A 21,115-nucleotide genomic window follows, 5' to 3' on the forward strand; every position below is an offset into this window, starting at 1 on the left:
AAATTTGACAATGTCATGCATGGAGACATTAGGACAATAACCAAAACTGGTCTTAAACACAGGGCCTGAACAATTAAAGGCATTTCAACCAACAGGAGAACAAATAAACAGCAGAGGTGTTTATTAAGGTGCCAAATTAGAAAAATATACGATCTCAGAAGATCACAGGACTGGAGAAGGTTACCGAAACAGAAGAGTCTGGACAATGGAAAGATTTGAGTTGTTACTAGTGCAAGCACCAATGCAAGTCAGCAAGCACAAGGGTGAATGTGGGTTGGTGTGAGTTCGCATATAGGCAGCAAAGATTTGGAAGTTAACAGAAGGCAGAGAAAGTATGAGAGGCCAGGCAGCAATGGAATGAATAATCAAGTCTAGGAGTAACAACGACAAGAATAAAGGTTTTGGCAAAAGAACCTCAGTAGTTATGGAAGCGGTAGTCAATGTTATTGAGACAATTGTGAAGATGGACTGGATATGAAGTTAGAAGCCCACTTCAGGGTCAATAAAAATGTCAAGGTTGCAACTATGATATTTGCCGGGGAGAGATAGCTAAGGAAGTGTTTTTGGCAGAGATTAAAGAAATCACTTTAGATCTATATTTCCTCATCCAGTACTGGATGTCAGACAACAAATCAAAGGCAATCAAAGGATCGAATGAGGTGATGGTGAGGGTGACTGTCAACATTCATGTAAACTGACACCATTTTCAAACAATGTTATAAAGGGATAGTGAATAGATAAGAAATAGAAGACCAAGATGAATCTGGTTTTAATGGTCTGAGTCCAGGAGGAAAAGCTGCAGTCATCGTTGCTCTGGCTTTGAATCAATCAATAATAGTGATACTAGGCAATGGCAGTCCCACCTAATGCACAGTGGCTAAAGGTATTTGAGTTGTACAGAAGACAAAGGATACAAACCAAATCTCGAAGGAGGGATAAGATATTACAGTTTCAATAAATCAGGACACCATTTGTAGTTTTATTTTAAAAGGGTCATTTCCATGTCACAGATGGATAAAAATCTAATTGGCGATGTTCAAACATTAAGTTGTGAGAAAGTTGGAAACAACAAGGTATTTGAAGACTGTTTAGAGCAGAAATGGACATTATGTTACAATGGACCAGTTATTTGTCAATGCAGAGGGGTCTTCAGTGTGCTGATGGTGGGTGGGCTTATGAATGCAGGTTTGAAGGAAAGGAGAACAGCAGCTGAAGAAAGGAATTACTTATCAATATCAGCTAACATAGAAGCCAGGGAATAGGAAAAAGATCTCTTAGACAAGTTGTATTTGATGAGGGCATGAGAAGTATAAGTTTGGGACTTTGGTGGGGAAACCTTTGGGAAATTTGGCTGGGGAGGGGGGTGGGGGCTAGGGGAAGGGAGGCAAAACAAAAGCAGCTGAACAGAAGATGTCTGTCTTACTGAAGTCCATGAACTTCTTGGACTCAATGAAGAGGTGAGAGCATAGCAAGAAGCCATTGGTTATTTTTGATTTCCAGAACGATCTTTATATAGTAAACAGTTTTGACAGAGGACTGCAGGACCCAGTGGTGTTTAAAAGAGGTTCAACCAGGTCCAGCAATAAATGGCTGAGCCAGTTGTCTGTCATCAATGAAATTCCATTCAGCTTGGCCTTTAATTAGGAACAGCTCTCAAGAATATTGTAGTTTGATCTTCAGCAAGAAACTTGCTGTTAGGTAGATATTACATTAAAGGATCCAACACAGATTTCCACATTAGTGGTAGTACACTATGGGAATGATTTCATGTGTCAAAAGGTTGGTAAATAAGATAGTCTTTGTTTGTAAAATGAAAGCAAAAATACATTGAATTCTAATTTTGAATTCTGTTTTAAATATATTGTACAGTACATCACATTGTGCACACCATGTACTAGCTTATTATTTACTGAAAGGAAAACCCACATAGACAAATCTTATGTGCATGAGAGTAAACGACCATATTTTTGTGGCTTTAGAAAATGTTACCTTTTAAGTAGTGAAACAATTTAATTTTCATTTGCATGTTTAACTAGATCACTTCTTATTGTATATTATGCCATATGGCTGTCTAAAATCTTTACTACTCGTAATTGGCACACTATATAGACATGCTCTTAAGAATTCCATGTAGATACAACAATCCCCATAATTAAAGTAAAATTCATTATTTTATAATTAAAATCTTAGAGTAAACCTCTAAATTACAACATGTTTAGCTAAATTTGTACAAAATAGTATCTAATCAGGTGTACCCAATTACCCAGTCCACCCTAGCCAGAATGCAGAGTTAATTTAACATTACCTCCAGGACAGCGATGTGCCCTATGTTCAGTCAAGTCAGCCAGTGAATCAAAGTCCTGCTGACAATTATCACAGGTGTAAATTGATTCATCTTCCATGTCTTCATCATCTTCGTTTCTCTCTTCCTGACTGGTCATGCTGTGTCTGTCTTCCAACAGTTGTCCGTCCTTGGTATCATACTCCTGGTCTCCTCCTGAGGCTCCTGCTGATGAAGCAGAATATACGATAACTCATATAAATCTGCTGTAGAAAGGTTTATTAAGTGCATTTAGTGGTAAATGTAAAAAAAAAGTACAAATTAATGTTTGAGATAAAAACACAAGAAATACCAGTGCTATATCACTAATAGCAAACTAATTCAATCAATGGATATCCCTATTTTGACTAACAGTGCGCATAAGTTGAAGTCAATTGACAAAAACAGTGTACAACATTTTTCCACAGTAACTGACATTAACTCTGTTTGTAAACACAATATGGTCAAACCTTACATACTATCAAAGTTACCCACCATTTTTCAATTGGCATTCTTAATTTTGACTAATTTCCCTCACTCCCTCAAAAAAATTAAGCTGTGTAAATATGTTAAAATGAGATCACATGGGTATAAATATAGTAACTGCAATTGTTTCAGGAATATTCATATTTTATTACAGCAGAGTGCTGTTCTTCCATTTAAGTAACAAACATGTTGCACATTAAATCACACAATGTAGATCAAAATTTGAAGCAATTACAGAACAAAGGCATACAATGGCTTGTATTTTCATAACGTCAAAATTCTAAACTATTTCTAAAATGATTCATCCAATTTCATTTTGTTGGCCCAGTAAGTGACTACAGCTCATTTTTTTGGGTCATGATGATGATTTTTTCTGATTATATGTTCTATATCCCTATTATAAAACAATGAAACAAATAGCCTGTGTAAGATTGGAAGGCTGAATTTTAGCAAAAGGAATGCATGCTTAACAATGAAAATTAAAAAGAAAAAGGAATATTACATGCCCCCTGAAATATATAGCAATGGAACATGTTGGATCATTAAATCTGTAAGTTACAAAAATTTTTTTAAAATCTCACTGTGCTTTAAGACCAACATGATTAAGTGTTTTTCCAAGTTTCACATTGTTATCTGCTTTTGACCTCCTGGAGATCTGACCTTCACGACCTTTCTGAGCTGTCATTTGTCTGATTTGACAGGCGATTGTATCAAATGCCAAGAACACCATATGTGTGGAACTTTCAATGGGCTTAATTTTCAACAACACTGTCAATAAACAATAACTACAACAAAATCTATGGATGTTCCACAAAAAGAAAATAAAAAACTTTTAATATCTTTAATTAATATTACAAATCTTTTGATTTAATAACTGTGCAACTTATACGTAAAGATGCTACAAAATGTTTTTAAATTCATTATAATTTTCATTCTCAGTTATAAATACAGGAAGAGCTTATATTAAGGATTTTTCGCAATATTTCCTTTGTGACTACATGATATATAAAAATCTTATATTTAATATTAAAACAGAATTAGCCTTTTTGAAAATCCTAACAATCTCACAGCATCTACTCTTAGTAAAATTGTAGCAACCAAGGCAGCTATTTTTTGTCATATCATAGCTCTGACCAGTAAAATGTTTTTGTTGTCCCGATACATTGAGCTATGCAACATGAAGTATAATGTGAAAGTTGTCAATGAATTGGGAAACTGATCACTAGCCAGAATAGATCGCATAAGTGCAGCATATAAAGTAATATCTTCACACATTTTAAGAAAGCTTCCACCCAGATTGGTTTCTGAATCCACATGACAACATTATAAATTTAATAGTATTGTGTGCACGCAACATTATGACAAAATTACATTGAACTTTTCAAATCTCCTTAATTCTCTGAACAATAATGACCTTCCTTCAGGTTTTGTTACGGTGAGCCTATTTCCTAAAAAGACATTTAATAATAGGAGCTTCTGACAACCAGTGCATGCACAACAAGCTAAGATTTCATCCTCGAAAAGTGAATGAATTTTCTTTTTCTTTTTATTTGACGAGGATGAATGATTGGATGGTGACATTTTAAAAGGAACTGATCACGCTATTTTATTGCATTCCACTAATTAAATAATTAGCACAACATATTATAACATTGCAGGCAGGATCAGCTAAAGGATTGCTGCAGATAACCAGTGAGAAATTTAGAAACAAGTTCGAAAGCAATACAAGAGATAGTGCAGTCAGTGGGGTTTTTGGATAGCTAGATGGACAGATAAATCGCTTACGAAAAGTCAGTCTGGGACATATAGATAGAGTCATGCTGGGAATTATGGAAGGAAGCCTTGTTTTGCTAAAAGCAATGGCTCTGGAACGTACGAAGTGCTCAGCCTCCTTTGGCTCCTGGGTTTGAAAGAAAACATTCCGAGACACATCTTAAATTTCTTAAATGCTATTGGGCTAAAAGTTGTTGATAAAAGTAACAGCAAGTTCATGGTGCTTGCCTTTCATAATGGGTTAAAAAAAACATATTGTGCCTCAAGTTGCAAGTTCTAAAAAAATGCTGTAAAATTTGCTCTGCCTGCCATTAGCTTGCAAAAAAAAGATCAATCCAGCAATGAACATACAGAAACTACAGCACATGCACTGTAAAAGAAAATCTTGCTGCTGGACGTTAAGGCTGCTATCTCAAAGTGTAAGGAACCTGTTTTTGTGATAGTTTATGTTTCCAACAGATTTCCACTTCAAACCAGTTAGTAATTAATGCTAATTATTCTTACCACTCCACAAAAATCTTACATTCAAGATGCAAGCTAAACTTAAGAAATCATAAAATGGAAATGTATCACAGAAAAATATGTTCTGAGGAAGAATAAAAAAAGAACAGAAAAGAAGCAGATAGGAAATTGCTTTACTGGAACCAAATATCATTGGCGAATAACTGGCTAGCAAAGAGGAAGATCATCACATCTCATTTGCTGTGAACTGAAATAAAATATACATTCTTTATGCATGTGCAACAGCTGCTTTTAGTTCTTGAACATTTAGGAATTAAAAATCAATTGGAACTTTGGGCAGGAAGCTTAGTTCATATGTCTATATGTCATATTACAAAGGTAAGTAATTTCGTCCTATTTTAATGAACATTTAAATTAGATAGTCAATCTGTCACTTCAGTTTCAGTTGCTGTACAAATTCTTACATTTCATTGGTTAAGGACAGACTATTGCCAGTCATTCACCAAAATCCCAAACGCCCCACTGACCTTGCCACACCGTTATAAATTCATGCCCTGCAATTTGCGACACAAAATTAGCCAGAGCTGAAGATGAGAAAATAATATCCAATTCGCTAGACAAATGCAACTCTCCAGCAAATTCTGGACTATTGTTTAGTTAAGTTCAATTATCTTCTTGTCCATATTGTATTTTGTTATTACAGCACTTATTTATAGCAATAAATCCTCATCTTAAAAGAGAAATTAAACTACCAAAAAGCATCTGGAACAATTTCATTGATTCACCATCTACTCCTTACTATTGTATCTCACTGTCAATTCTTTTGTGGGCTTTTTTGAAATTGCTTATTGATAGTTTTCATTAGCACTTCCTAGGTGTTGATTGGTATCTGCTATGCCTATTTAGTTGTGATTTATCACTGTTTTATGAACAAGGAATTTCAGCCAATCAAGTTCAAAGCTAACACAGTAATTTGCATGAGTTAATATGTGACAGCCAAGTCCAACACGTTGGATCTAATGAACAAAGCACACAAAAGCTTTATATACGTATGGAACATTTGGCTCCGATCGATTAATATTTTTTTTAAAATGTGCTGGAATTATAACCTATTTGAAAAAGACTAATTTAATTTGTCTGTCAACAACATTTCCTGAACCATGTAGTGACTGTATGCAAATTGTAGCGCTAATTTTTCTCCTGCTTCCCACAGTTTTCTACAGAGTACACATTTTCCCTACAAAAGGTGTTCCAGGATAGGATTTATCAGCCAGTGGAGAGTTGCAAGATACTGATCCAACAGTATACAGTAATGGATGCATCACACGTCATTAAAAAAAACCTGACCTTAACTGCAAACCAAGCTAAATCTTCATAGACATGCTGTTTCAAATAAATTACCAATCCTTAATAAGCATTTTCACAAAGTACAGAACTGAACATCACTCTTGGGCTTACTCCACTGAGACTCTTCAGGATCAGCACTACATTCCTGATTCCAACTTAGCTTCCCTCAAATGACAAGAATCCTTGATGCTATGGCAATTCCTCTGGTTACTGATTATTTCCTGATTCTGTTTTTCTGTTTCAAATCTAGCTACAGGAGATGTAACAGGGTTAAAAAATTATGATTAAGAAACTAATCCTCGATCCCTTGTAAAGATTAACCATATAAATTGCATAAATAATTAAATGTAAACCAACAAAATTGCTTGCAAAATGAAAAAGGACTTTGTTCCTTCATACTTTTGAAACTTGGACAGGAAAAGCATGGATGTCTGGAGTCTAATCAAATCAATAAAACTACCACAGAACAAACCGTCAAGTAACAAGTTTGTTTTGCCAGCTAAATAAACCTATTAGTGAATTTGCTATTTTCAGTCCTTTGTTCCAAATCATAATTTCCTAATATTTGTAACCATGGCAAATGCATGCAACACTTTCAGCACAGCTTGAAAAATCATCATGTTCCTAACCTTACTATTAGAAAAAGATACATTTAAAAATAAAATTTTTGTTGGCTTATGCACTGGAATTCTTCAACCTATTAAAAGGGGAACATCTCTAATGTAAGCAATTAAAGGAGCAACCAGCTTTCATTTACTTCTTAAGCATTTATACTTCATCCATAAACAGTCTTCATTCTGGCATGAATGGTTGCTGAGAGTGAATAAGTTTTTCTTCATCAAGTATTTTTTCTCTTAAGTGATAATCATTTTCTTTTCCATACCATTAAAAATGAAACCATGAATCAACGGCAGGATGGTCTCCCAGTTCAGAAAAATAATTAGAATGGGCTTCCATTTGAGAATGTTCAGTTGTAACCGGATGTGTCACGCACAGAAACCTAACACCATGCTTAAAGGCTGACATTACAGTGCAATAGTGAGGCATTCTGTACTATTTTAAATTAAGACTGTGGCCTGGATTAACGATAGTAATGATAGCAAAACTATCAATGTCTTCCAGCACTACTTAGAGAAACAGATAGCAATTTCAGGATTTCCCCACATGCAGACTTTAATGGAAAAATCCTGAAATTCCTCTCAATGATTCAGCCCCTGTCACAAACTGTGGCTTTCACCAATGGAACTGAAGGAAGTCATCTGAATTAGCATAAATTGAAGGCATTTTTCTGCCTTGATGGCATAATAACCTGAAAAAAAAATCTTGCTTTGTTGCCCTCAATCAAAATTAATTTTTGAGGTTGTACTATGGCATAATCACTGATTCTGTCTATGCACTGTAACTACATTACATAAATATTTCAAAATAATAGATTTTAAGACGAGAAATTTGAAAGTCATTTAGATTTAAACTCATACACAAGTTTTCAATGTATATTCTAACCTTCATAAAATCTTAAAAAAGAACTATTTAAAAACTCTGCATTTCACTGAATTCTTCAATGGGATAGGCTGCTCAGCTTCCAGACAACATCACAGCTGTTGGATGCCAGAGACAATCTCAAATGGAAGACGTTAGTTCCTTTTGGGTTGCTTGCTTCAAGGTTAACAGTGAGTGGTATTGCTTTGTAAACTTTAGCCCCTCAATCTGCTTGGTGGATACACAGAATTCTGAATCAGAATTTAAGCAAAAACAAAGAGCTTCTCCAGATCCTAGTGAACAGTTCTTTCTCAACATTACCACAAGTAATGCTGTGCCTTGTGGAAGCATTCTGCTCTATTTGTCCTTTTATAAATCATATGCATCTGTAAGACACTGTACAAAGGTAATGATTTTTCTTTTGGACTCTCAAGTCAAAACTGAAAAATTCACATTACTAGTTTGCACTCACTCAAGATGCAGATCGCACTTAACAACGAGAACAACAAATTCCATTTTCGCAAGCCAAGTCAGCCTTGATGCAGGTAGTTAAGAGCCAAGGATCACAAGCACCAAAATGATTCCGTTTAATGTAGTTAGAATTAAGTAACTTCTGAGGAAAAAGCACGAATAAACTTCCTATTTTTGCAGAGTTCTGTGAAACAGGGTATAAAGAGTCACAGTGTGATCCTCTCCAAGAGGACTGTCCCTCTAGATAGGACGAAAGTTTTAGTCTTCAGGAAACTATAGATGGTTTGGTCAGCTGGGCAGAAACATGGCAAGTGAAAATTTACCCTAACCCACACCTAATCTGAGGGCAAATGGATGATTATTCATAAAATAGCTCAAGGTGGCAGAGTTAAGGATGACTTCAAGATTCACCTGTAATAGCCTGGGACTGCAATGATTGGCCTCAAACAAATAGTTGAATAAGACTCAAAGGGAAAACCTTTTACTATGTAATAACAATGCACTTTGGTGATATATTCATTCGAACACTTCTTTAATGTTGAAAAAAAATTACTCATCTCATTCCAAGTGTTTATTTATTGAAAGGCAATGTTTTTATTTCAAGGACCTATCCTCCAGGAATTTTGCAAGAGGGTCCCAAAGGTGCTTTTTGCTAATCCCAGGATTCCAACTTGTTTATCATTAGCTCTGACCAAGTCTAATGCATGGATCAAAGAAAGCTTTCAACTTGAATGCCTCAAAGCAATGACCATAGTCTGCACAGGAACATTATTATAACTGAAGTGAAACAAGAAAAAACACTTTTGCTCTTCTGAGTACAATCCCAAAGAACTGCATCCAAGTTAAAACTGGCATCCACCAGAATCCCAAGTATGAAAAAAATTCTACAACTGGAATCATGCCATTATGCACAATTCAGCACGTTCCTACCATCAAAAGAAGGTACCCTCTCAGGTTCTTTCAAACAATACTTTAAATCCTTTAAGTATGCAGAGCAATGACATTTCCCTTGGGGTGTCCACCATTACATCCCACATCCACTAATTAACTCTGTCAGATGCCACAGATCTCCAGGTGAATGAGCAAACAACATATTATTTGCCAAAGATACAATTCTTACAAAAATGTCTGCAACAGACAATCCCAAGACAATCTATAATGATGTTTTTCTACCATATTATCAAGACCATATTGAAATAAAAATGGGTGACAATGAAAAAAATTCCCTCACTTCACTTTAGTTGGGCTCATTGAATCATCCGTGTAACCATACATGATCTTTGCAACTGGAGGATACATAAGTAAAATCAGAGGTTTGGTCATATGCTCACATAACTCTAAGCTTCACAGGGATGTATAGACACAAGGTCAAAAATCTTATGCTAGTCACAAAATCAATACAAGGTTTTTAGTCTCTTACAATGTTTTATAATTTTATATCAAGCACCACCTCTACATGCTCACCACTGTGATAAGACTATTGAACAGTTCCCTTATACAATGAGATGGACTATGACCTCATGATCTACCTTGTTGTGACCTCGCACCTTATTGCACTGCACTTTCTCTGTAGCTGTGGCACTTTCTCTGTAGCTGTGACACTTTACTCTGTACTGTTATTGTTTTTACCTGTACTACATCAATGAACTCTGTACTGACTCGATGTATCTGTACTGACTCAATGTAACTGCACTGTGTAATGAATTGACCTACCATCAGTTTGTAAGACAAGCTTTTCACTGTACCTTGGTACAAGTGACAATAATAAACCAATACCAATACAATCTCTCAGTTGATTTTTTTTAAATGACACCTTGGATTATTCTGTAGTCACTATAACCCAAATTGCCAACATTCCCCATCACGGTATTTTCTAGATTTAGCAGGATTCCATTTGTGGACTGAAACAATTGTGCTCTGGTGCACTGATGTTGCACATCCCTCAAAAGGAATCGAACTCTCCAACCCCAGTATGAGAGCCCAAAAGCAATTTGGCAGTTCTCTGTGCTGATCTCTGCAACTACTGTTGTTCACCATCCTCTCATCCTGGAACATTTTTTTTATTTTCCAATAGGCTACCTGGCAGATACTATTCACATCTGCAAGACAGCCAAGTGCACCATATTCCAAAGAAATTGTTCATTGTAATTTTTTTTTCTGTTCAGTAGTCTTCACCTGTTCTTCCAGCTTCCAGACAAATGAGGTACTAGTATTACCCAACAGTTTTCACATTATGATGCTCTCTCTGTTTCTTGAAATTGCACTCAGGTGTTTATTGAAGTATTGTAGATATTTTAGATATAACCACTTAGCCTATGGAATCCCTTGACTTTCAATTGACAAAAGATAAAAGATTTGGGAATAATTTTTGTGCGATTGAAAGTTTCCAAAATGTATGCAACTCTGTAACCCCATTTCATCTTCCCAACCAGCCTCCAAGCTTCATGATGTATTGATCATCATTCCCCCTCCAAATACCTTAGCTTCTCCAAGTTATTCAAACTTGCTTTAAAGGCTTTGCTTTTTACATAAAAGGTTTCCTTTTGTTGGTAGTTATTTTAACAGGTCCCTGTTCAGAGTGTGAAGAGCCAAGCAAGCACCAACTTAATTTCTTTATGACTTCAGCTGCAGAGGCAAATAAATTTTGGCCACATCATCAGTCATCAAGTCCACCCTGTTGGAAGTTACATAGGCTTCACTGTCATCAATATCCTTCTTCTGGCTGAATGCCTTGCCCTCTACACAATTGGAAAGCAAAGGAAGTGCCAAGCTATTCACAACTCTATGATCGATTACCATGCTGCTCTGAACCCCATGCCGATGCCATGTAATTGGTTGTAATATGTCAAGTCATTTGTTGTGAGAGCTATAGATTTGCAACTCAGTCCTCAGGATAACATCCTAATTGTATCACATGTCCTACAATTTGTTGACTGGGTCAGTTGTGCAGTATTTTAGCTTGAGTTCATTCCCTCCTCGGAAAATAAAATCATGCTGCAGATCAGCATGCGTACAGAATAAATGGATGGAATTCAATGACTGTGAACTAATCTACTCCTGACTTCTGCACAGTTCTTTAATATATGCACGTATTTTTTTGAATTAGTCAGTCATTCTCCAAGCTAAAGCTGTGGGACGAGAATCTTTGGTTTGCTTTCATTACAACAAACATTACTAGTTTCAGTTCTTGTCAAAATGGTTTCCTAAAAAAACATCTCTCTATGCAGATAGTAAATTTCAATCACATTTGTAAAATGGTCCAGACTGTAGAAGAATCTAACAAAATAATTAAAATGAGAAATGACCAACTCAAGTTCGACCATTAGACACAAAAACATCAATGGAAATGACAGAAACTAGTGATTCTGAACAAGCTCATTCAGTCCATCCTTTCCAGAATCTTCAAAATACACTCACTCCTTTGCCCAACCTCTTGCATTTAGAATAACACGCAACGTAATAACAGGAGCAACATGTTGGTCAAATTTAAGCAGCTATCAACAAGCTCGTTTAACAGAAGAAGTACTGTCTCTTACTGCAAGACTTCAATGGCCCAAGTTGGCAACCTCCTGCCCATCGTGTCTCACTCAACATGGTGACGTTAAATGAAAACAACCCAGTTCCTGGACTATGATGGGGCTGTCACTCTTGCAATTATTCAGAAGGACTCTTGATGTTTCAGGTTCCAAACCTCATGAAGAAGAGTGGAAGGTATGTGTGCATGTCTTCTCTGAACACCAGATGGTCATTTCACACAGATACCACACAGACTTGACAGAGCAAGGACTTGATCCAATGGCAAATAGCTCCAAGATGACTGAACACCAGGCTCTGCTGCATGCTTGCAAGTTGCTCTCAGCATTTACACACATGCATGCATGAACATATACAGATACACTGACATGCATATACATAATATACACATACACACTAGATTCAGGGACAAATGCCCTTGTTTACTGCCTCTTACTTGCCTCCACCCACCTGACTCCTCTGTGACCCTGGATCAAGGAACAAGGCAGTGTGCACACCACCTTCTGAAATGGGAAACCAAAAGAGGAACACAGTCTTTATGGGTTGGAGCTTTGCCTTCAAGAATGAGCATCTTTTATAGGGTATGTAAACATTTCATGATCTTTTAGCTCATTCTAATGCAGAATTAGTACACCAGCATCATCAGCACTTACTACCAAACCCTGGAAAAATCTAACGACTATATCCCAAAGGAAAACAAACTAATCCTCATGGGCAACTTGAAGTCCAGGGTAGTTAAAGTATGAATGGCAAGGAGGAAGAAGGTTTCAAGAACCTCATAAAGATACATTAACAACGTCAGCCGTGTCTCTGTCCTTAAGCACCCGTGACCTGCAGTAAACTATCTGTCCATCATCACTACTACTGCTGACCAACATCAAGTTGCAAAAGCCATTTGCCAGCTCAAAAACATTAAGACCTCATGTTCAGATGCATCAGTGCTGAAGTTCTAAAACTTGGCAGTGAAAAACTTCAATCACAAATTCACAACTTTATTTCCCAAATCTGGGAAAAGAAGGACATGCCAAAGGACTTCAGAGATACTGCAAGCGTGACCATCTGCAAGAAAAGAGGCAAGTCTGACTGCAGTATCTACAGAGGAGCCTGTTGCCTGCCACAGGAAAAATCATCACCAAGGTTCTCCTCAAAAACATCCTCCCAGTGGCCAAAGAGTTGCCCCCTTGACTGTTGTGTGGATTCCAAGTACATAATTTCAGTACTCAACTGGAGAAGGGTCAATTTCAATGGGATGAGAACAGATTTGGCCCAGGTAAATTGCAACTGTATACTGGGAGATAAAAGTGTACTTAAACAATATGAGGCAAATTAGGTGAAAGTATTTCAGCTGCAGTCCAGGTAAATTCCAATGAGCAAGAAAGACAGGAACATTGTGGTCAGAGCTTTCTGGCTGACCAAAAAGGTGGAGAGAAAATAAGGAAGGAAAAAAAGAGCAACTGACAGATGTCAGGTTGTTAACAAAAGTGAGAATCAGACTAATAACAGGAAGTTCAGAAGGAAAAGTAAAAAATGAAATGAGGCCAACATCATGAGGAAAGACTGGCAATTTAAAAAAAAGGAATCCAAATACATTCTTTCAGCATACAAACAGGAAAAGCATGACAAGAGAAGCAGGCTGATCAAAGACCAAAATGAGCACTTCACAGAAGTCTTTACAAAGGAAGAAGATGCTACTGGAGTCTCAGCAAAGGAAGACGTTGTTGAGGTTTGGGGGGAGGCCAAAAATTAATAAAAAGGGGTGTTAGAAAGGCAAGTTGCATTTAAGGCAGCTAAATCATTAATCCTGATGGGCTGCACACTTGACAGAGATCCTGATCATAACCTTTCAGACAACTATAGATTCAGGGGTGGTGTCTGAGTTCTGGGAAAATTACAAAGGCTATACCATTGATCAAAAAAAAATGGTGAAGGGTTACACCACTTCAAGACCTGTTAGTTTAACCTTGTTGGTGGAGAAAGTTCTAGAAACAATAATCAGGGACAGAATGAGCAAATCACTTGGACAAGTGTGAATGACCATGAAAACAACATCAATTTGTTAAGGCAAATCATGCCTAGCTAACTTGATAGAATATCTTGATGAAACAAGATGGTGCCCAGGGAAATGTGGTACCAAAAGGCAATTGATAAAATGCCCAATAAAAGGCAAGATTGAAGCCCATGGAATAAAAAGGGCTGTTGCAGCATAAATAGAAAACTGGCTAAGTAACAGGCAACTGGGAATAGCAGTGAAAGGTCATTTTTTAAAATAAATATTTATATTGGAGTTCTCCAAGTGTCAATACTAGTACCACTGTTTTTCTTTAGGACTTTGGTGCATATTCTACATTTGCACATAACACAAAACATGCAGGCATAGTGAACTGTGAGGAGGATGGTGATGGACTTCAAGGGCACACAGATAGGTTGGTAGAATGAGTATTTACTGCTGAGAAATGAAAGTATTACATAATGGACAAAAAAAAATTAGAAAAAAGTAATTTAAACCAGAGGGCACAAATCTGAAAGAAGTACAAGAGCAGATATATATACACCGTTCATTGAAAGTGTCAGGACAGGTTGAAAAAGCATAATTCCATACATTAGATTTTAAGATGCAAAGGCTTTGGCAGAAGAGATTTATCAAAATGATTCCGGGGATGAGGGACTTAGCTATGTGGTGAGAATAGAGAAGCTGAGGTTCCATGGCTTGGAACAGAGCAGGTTACAAGAAAATCAGTTAGAGGTATTTAAAATCATGAGTGGTACAGATAGTTTAGAGAGAAACTGTTCCTACTGACAGAAGGTCAAGATCTAGGGGACCTAAAATTTATATGATTGGCAAAAGAATCAAGAGCAACATGAGGAAAATATCTCTGGTTTGGGTGTAAAATCCAGGGATAGTTGTGAAGGAAGATTCAATTGGAGTATTCAAACATGAGCTCAAAAAGTACTTGAAAGGAAGATAAATTGCAAGGTTATGGCAAGAGGGCAAAGTTTTTTTTGAATAGAGAGTGGTTGATATCTGGACCTCACTGCCAGAGGAAGTGGTAAAGTCAGATACAATCATTATACTTAAGAGACATTTAGATAGGCATTTAAAAAGGCACGGCCTAGTATAGGCAAATGAGATTAGTGTAGATGAGCAAAAAGGTCAGCATAGACATGGTGGCCCAAAGGGCCCTTTTCTGTGCTGTACAACCCTGTGACTCTATAAATGAATTGCTCTGACATGGAACTGGTACAGACTCAATGAATAGCTTACTTCTATACTGCATTCATTCTGTGATTAAGGGACTATACAAACATTGTAGCCATTCTATTATTTTCAGTATTTCATAATCCTTTTCAGTATTGATTTATCAAAGAGCGACCCTGCTCCACCCAAGAGGGACACCGACAAGGATAGGAGGAACAGCAGCACCTTACTGAGGAAGCAGGAACACACTGCTTCACTGAGTTCTCCCGGACCAGACAGCAGTTTGAAAAGAGCAAAGGTTTCTGCAGCACATGGCATGAGGTGCATCTGGTCTGCATTAGGCTGGAAGAATAGGGGGTCTATTGTGTCAACACAGTGCAGCATAACTCCACAGGGTAGTACTGAGAGAAAGGAAATGGGAACTACAATTCAGCTTGGTTTAATACCCAGCCTGTTAGACCAAATACACAAGACGGCTAGGTCCATCTTGTAGCATGCTGTGTGGAATCAAGAAAGCATCATTTCTTCTCTGGAGGTGATATGCTCCTCTGTGCCAGTAACACAGCAGCTGGCCATTGAGAGTCTATGTTCCACTATGGAGTCTCCAAACAAGTCTATCAGATCTCTGCAAGCCTGCAGCGTACACTATTCTCACGTAACAGCAGCTTGTTCTGCAGGAACAGTGAGATGCCCCACCAGACCCTGTTGAGCAGACAGTTCCCCCTACGACCTCTCCCCACCCCCAAAAGAGATGTGCACCAGAGTTCTCATGAATCTGAAGTGCAATCTGGATCACAGAGGTTCTGCACACTGTCTTGTGAGAATTCCAACAGCATTACAGAGTTTGCAAGTCTTTCCCTTCATCAAGATTTCTCCTCTCACTATTGGTTCCTGGGCAAGGACCTTGTCAATGTCCTCAAACTAATATCAGTTAAAAGCTGGTACGCATTTTGGAATGCAGAAGAAAGAATTTAGTCTTCCCAGGACAGCAGGTCACCCCAGGCACCCAGCAGAGACATCCAACTCCCCCACCTGAAGAGGGTGCAAGCTTCCCACAGCCAGAAACAAAGCACCGCAACAATGGAGGTCGGACAATTAAGCCAAATGGAAAGCTAGCACAATATACACACAGGAGATAGTTATCCAGATTCTAAGTTCTGCACTAAATTTCCTTTAAACATAGCAATATGTCAAACAAGACATTTTTTTAATCTTTTACCTTAATTAAGAAAATGGTCTTTTTGGTAGAACACTGAGTGGAAATTCTCAAACTTGACAGACTATGAAATTAGGCAGCTTAAATCTTATTGTAATCTGAACCACCAGAATAGTATTTGTAACTGAGTAACAGTGTTTTAGTAACTTATCATCTCAAAACCATTTGCTTTCATCAAACCAAACAGCAGTGATTCAACCGTGAGGTCAACACTGTCAGGGAAATGCATTGAGATCCACTGTATAAGGCTACACAAGAGTACCTTCCCTTATTGGAAAAGCAAGCTTTTGCATACTACTCCTGACCCCTGAATCTACCTCCAATGATCAGTGCTTCCATCAGGTCTGGTTTTGTCGCTGAGAACAAATTTATAAAACCAGGCTCGATCATCACTTTTAAGTAAAGAATGAAACTGAAGTCTGACCTTGGCTTAATATTGACAGGGACAGCATCTGCACCATAGCATTTCGCATTAAATTTGCGGAGCCCCTTTTCATTGGTAGAACATTGTTATAGAAATCCAAATATCGGAATCAATGGTCCATGAGTCACAGAGTGGGTTCACTCCCAAAGCTGTTCCATCATGATTCTCCGACTGGAGGCCTGTGATTAGTGGGGTGCTCCAGGAGTCAGTGTCAGGACCTCTGTTATTCATTATGGATCTAAACGATTTGGATATGAACGTAAATGACACAATTAGCAAGTTTGCTGATGATACTAAATTAGGGGTCTTGTTGATAGTGAAACAGGCTACAATGAATTGCAAAGAGATCTTGATCAGTTAGGGAGATGGGCTGAGGAAAGGCAAATGGATTTCAACTTAGGTAAGTGTGAGGTAATGCATTTTGGACATTCAAACCAGGGTAGGACCTATACAGTATGTAGTAGGGCAATGATGAGCGTTGTGGAACAGAGGGACCTGGGAGAACAAGTGCACAGTTCATTGAAAGCGCTGCATAACTAGACAGTATGGTGAAGAAGGCACTTAGTATGCTGGCCTTCATCAGTCAGGGTGTCATGTTCAGGAGTAGGGACATTATGTTGCAGTGATACAAGTCGTTGGTGAGGCCACACTTGGGAGTATTTAGTCACCCTCTTACAGGAAGAAATTATCAAACTGGAGAGGTTGCAAAAGAGGTTTACGAGGATGCTGCCTGAACGAGAAGGCCTGAGTTATAAGGAGAGGTTGGCCATGCTGGATCTTTATTCCTTGGTGCGTAGGAGAATTCGGGGTGACTTCTATGAAGTTTATAAAATCATGAGGGGTATGGATAAGGTGGACAGTATTAGTCTTTTCCCCGGGGTTGGGGAGTCCAAAACTAGAGGGCACAGATACATATCAAAAAGGGCGAGATTTAAAAGAGACTTGAGAGGTAACTACTTTACACAGAGGGTAGTGAGTACCTGGAATGGGCTGCCAGAGGAAGTGGTCAAGGCGGGTACAATTGCAACATTTAAGAGGCATTTGGATAAGTACACGGAGGGGAGGAGCTTGGAGGGTTAAGGGCCAAATGGGGGCAACTGGGACTAGCAGGGAGGATGCTGTGGTCGGCATGGACCAGTTGGGCCAAAAAGGCCTGTTTCAGTGCTGTCTTACTCTATGACTGTATTATGGCATTTGTCTACAGCCAGGCACTCAGAGCTCAGCATTGGTAGGTGATCACAACGGACCCATCAACAGATTATCCTTAAATACAACCATTACAAGTACAAAAGTCAGCTCTCTTTCCCCTTAGCTGCTTTAAGGAGCTTGGTTCAAGCATTCAAATCAAAACTGCACCATGATAAAAGGTTAACAAATAATCTGGCAGCAATCATCGTACGACAGAATTCTATGTAAATTTTGAGAGAGATTTAGATCACTCTGAATTCAGGGTCTTGCACCTAAACAGGGAAACCACAAAATTAGGGAGCATGAGTTGGCCATGGTAAACTGCAAAGTTACATTTAAAGATATAATAGCAAACGAGCAATGATAACATTTAAAGAAATAAATATAATTTATAGCAAATATATATTCCTTTAAGACACAAAAACTCAACAGGAAAAGTGGTCCAAGAAAATCAAAACAAAAGGCGTTAAATGTTGTCAAAAAGAATAGTAATTCAAGGACTGAGAACATTTCAAATTTCAACAACGGATATCGTTAAGCAAAAGGCAAGTAAAATATGTGACTAATATGATGATAAACATAAAAACTGTAGAAGCCTCCATGGATATGGAAAAAGGAAAAGATTAGCTAAAGTTAATGTGGGTTTCTTTCAAATTAAGATAGGAGAAGTTATTATGGGAAGTAAGGAAATGCAGAGAAATTAAACTAATATTTTGTCTCTGCACAGAGGACCCAGAAAACCACCTGGAAGTAATCGAGAACCAAAGGCCTAGAATACACACAACAGTCGGCTACCTGGTCCCTTAAGCCTGCCTTGCCATTCAACGTGATCATCAGTGATCTTCTCCAGGCCTCAACTACTCTGCTGTGCCCATTCCATATGCCCTCAATTCTCTGATCTTTCAAAAATGTATCTACCTCCACTTAAAATACCTCCAGTAATCTATCCCCCACAATCATCTGGGGTAGAGAATTCTGGAGTCTCAGCTCCCTCTCCGAGAATAAATTCCATTCATCTTAGTTTCAAATGCTTGCCCTTTATCTGTAACTACATGTCTTGTTTGGCACTCTCCCACTAGTGGAAACAACTCAACATCCACTTTGTTACGTCCTTTTAGGATTTTATATATTTCAATAAGATTCCTTTAAACTCCAAACAATGCAGGTCCTGAAAAATTTCAACCAATGACTTTACTATTTCTGCAGCCACTTCCTTTGAACCCCTTGCAGCCCATTGGGTCTCAGGGACTTGTTTTTCCAATACGTTGTCCCTCAAATAGGAATTGTTACAAGTTATCGTTCTATTTGAAACTAACCAACCTGCTATCATTGGGACATTTGCTGTGTCCTTCACTGTGAAGACTGATGCAATTTATTGATTTAAATTGTCTGCCATTTTCTTGTTTCCCATTATTAATTCCCCAGGCTCACACTTAGCTGCCCTCTTTTTTTTAAATATATTCATAGAAGCTCTTGGTGTTTGCTTTGACATTACTTGCTAATTTATCAATTTTCTTCTTCCACATTAGCATTTTAATCTCTGCTGCTGGTTCCTGAAAATCTCTCTGTCCACTTTTAACACCTACTCATTTTGGATGAAAAAGAAATTAGTATTAGCTTAAAAAAGTAACACTGGAGAAATTAATGGGATGAAAGCCAAGAAATCTCGAGGACCCGATGAGCTGCATCAAGGTTTTGAAAGAGATGGCTATAGATTCATGTATAAGAGTGCCAACATGTCTCTGAATACCAACACTGTTCAATCTCTCCACATTTGGACTATGAGGGCCTTTGATAAGGTGCCATGCAAGACATTGTTAACAAAATAGGATTGGGGATAATGTATTGGCATAGACCAAGGATAGCATAATATGTAGAAAACAGTAAGATTAAATGGGTCATTTTCAGGTTGGAAGGCAACAAAAGTGGGGTGCCGCAAGGATCAATGCTGGTGTCCCAAGTGCTCACAATCTATATCAATAACTTGGTTTAGGAATCAAATGTAATATATTTACGTTTGCAGATGGTTCAAAGCTGGGTGGGAGTTCTGAGAAACATGCAGAGAGGCTCAGATGTTAATGACCATCTAAGTGAATGGGCAAGGACGTGGCATATAAAATATAATGTGGAAAAAATGAGACCATCCATTTTGATAGATGAAAGAGAAAAGCAGAGTAAATTTTAAATGGTAAGAGATTGAACAGTGTTGGGTGTTCAAAAGGGATGTGAGTGTCCTTATACACAAATCACTAGAAGTTAACATGCAGGTAAAACAAGCAATTACGATGTCGGACTTTATTGCAAGAGGATTTGAATACAAAAGTAATGATGCCTTAGGACTCTGATGAGATTACACCTAGATCTGATCCCCCTAATCAAGGAAGGATATACTTGTGGCAGTGAGAGTGTTAAAAACGTTTCAACAAACTGATTCCTGGAAAGGGGCAATTGTCATACAAGGAAAGATTAAGCTGTACCCATACTCTCTTGAGTTTAGAAGAATGAGAGGTAATCTCTCTGGAACACAAAAATTCTTATGGAGCTTGACAATGTATATGCAGAGACGATATTTCCCCTGGATAGGGTTCCAGTCTCAAAATAAGGTGTTGGCCATTCAGAATTGAGATGAAAATATATTTCTTCACCATGTGGGTAGTGAACCTTTTGAATTCTCTACCAAAACTAGCTATAGCACCTCTGTCACTGAAGTCTATTCAAAAGAAATATATTCAATAGGTTGTTGGATGGATGTTAAGGGAATCAAGGGATTGACACAAGAAAGTAGAGTTGAGGTAAATGATTGACCTTGATTTTACTGAAAACTAGATCAGGTGCAAGGGGCCCAATAGCCTATTCCTGCTACTATTTACTGCATTCTTGTATTGAAAATGTTGGAAGGAAATTCCAATATTTCATTAATTATTAAAAGATCTAGTCTTTACCATTGAAGTATTCTATCATTCAAGCCAATAGTTTTTGTCCAAATGCCCTGGCATGGTGTTTAATAAAACTGAGAAGAATGCCATGACAAAACATGTCATTACCTGCCACTTCACCTGTGGATTTGACCATGGCAACAGATCTATGAAACTAGTTGACATCAAGGCTCTTTTAGTATCCCACTTGATTTCTGCAAGGCTGGTTAATGGAAGAAGCTATTTGCCATAAGGGAATTGACCTGTCTGGAAATTAATTATATAAGCAGCTGGTAACGATGCA

General features: G+C 37.8%; 1 protein-coding gene across 4 annotated transcripts in view; it reads right to left on the minus strand.

Moving 5' to 3' along the window:
- znf423 (zinc finger protein 423) overlaps positions 1-21,115 on the minus strand; it is a 295,490-nt gene that overhangs the window by 184,450 nt on the left and 89,925 nt on the right. For all 4 annotated transcript variants that reach the window (XM_052028341.1, XM_052028340.1, XM_052028339.1 and 1 more), the window contains one exon: positions 2,306-2,509. In XM_052028341.1, coding sequence (XP_051884301.1) covers positions 2,306-2,509 — 204 coding nt within the window. The remainder of the gene's footprint in view (positions 1-2,305; positions 2,510-21,115) is intronic.

The sequence above is a fragment of the Pristis pectinata genome, chromosome 13 (assembly GCF_009764475.1).
Source record: "Pristis pectinata isolate sPriPec2 chromosome 13, sPriPec2.1.pri, whole genome shotgun sequence".
Taxonomy (NCBI): domain Eukaryota; kingdom Metazoa; phylum Chordata; class Chondrichthyes; order Rhinopristiformes; family Pristidae; genus Pristis; species Pristis pectinata.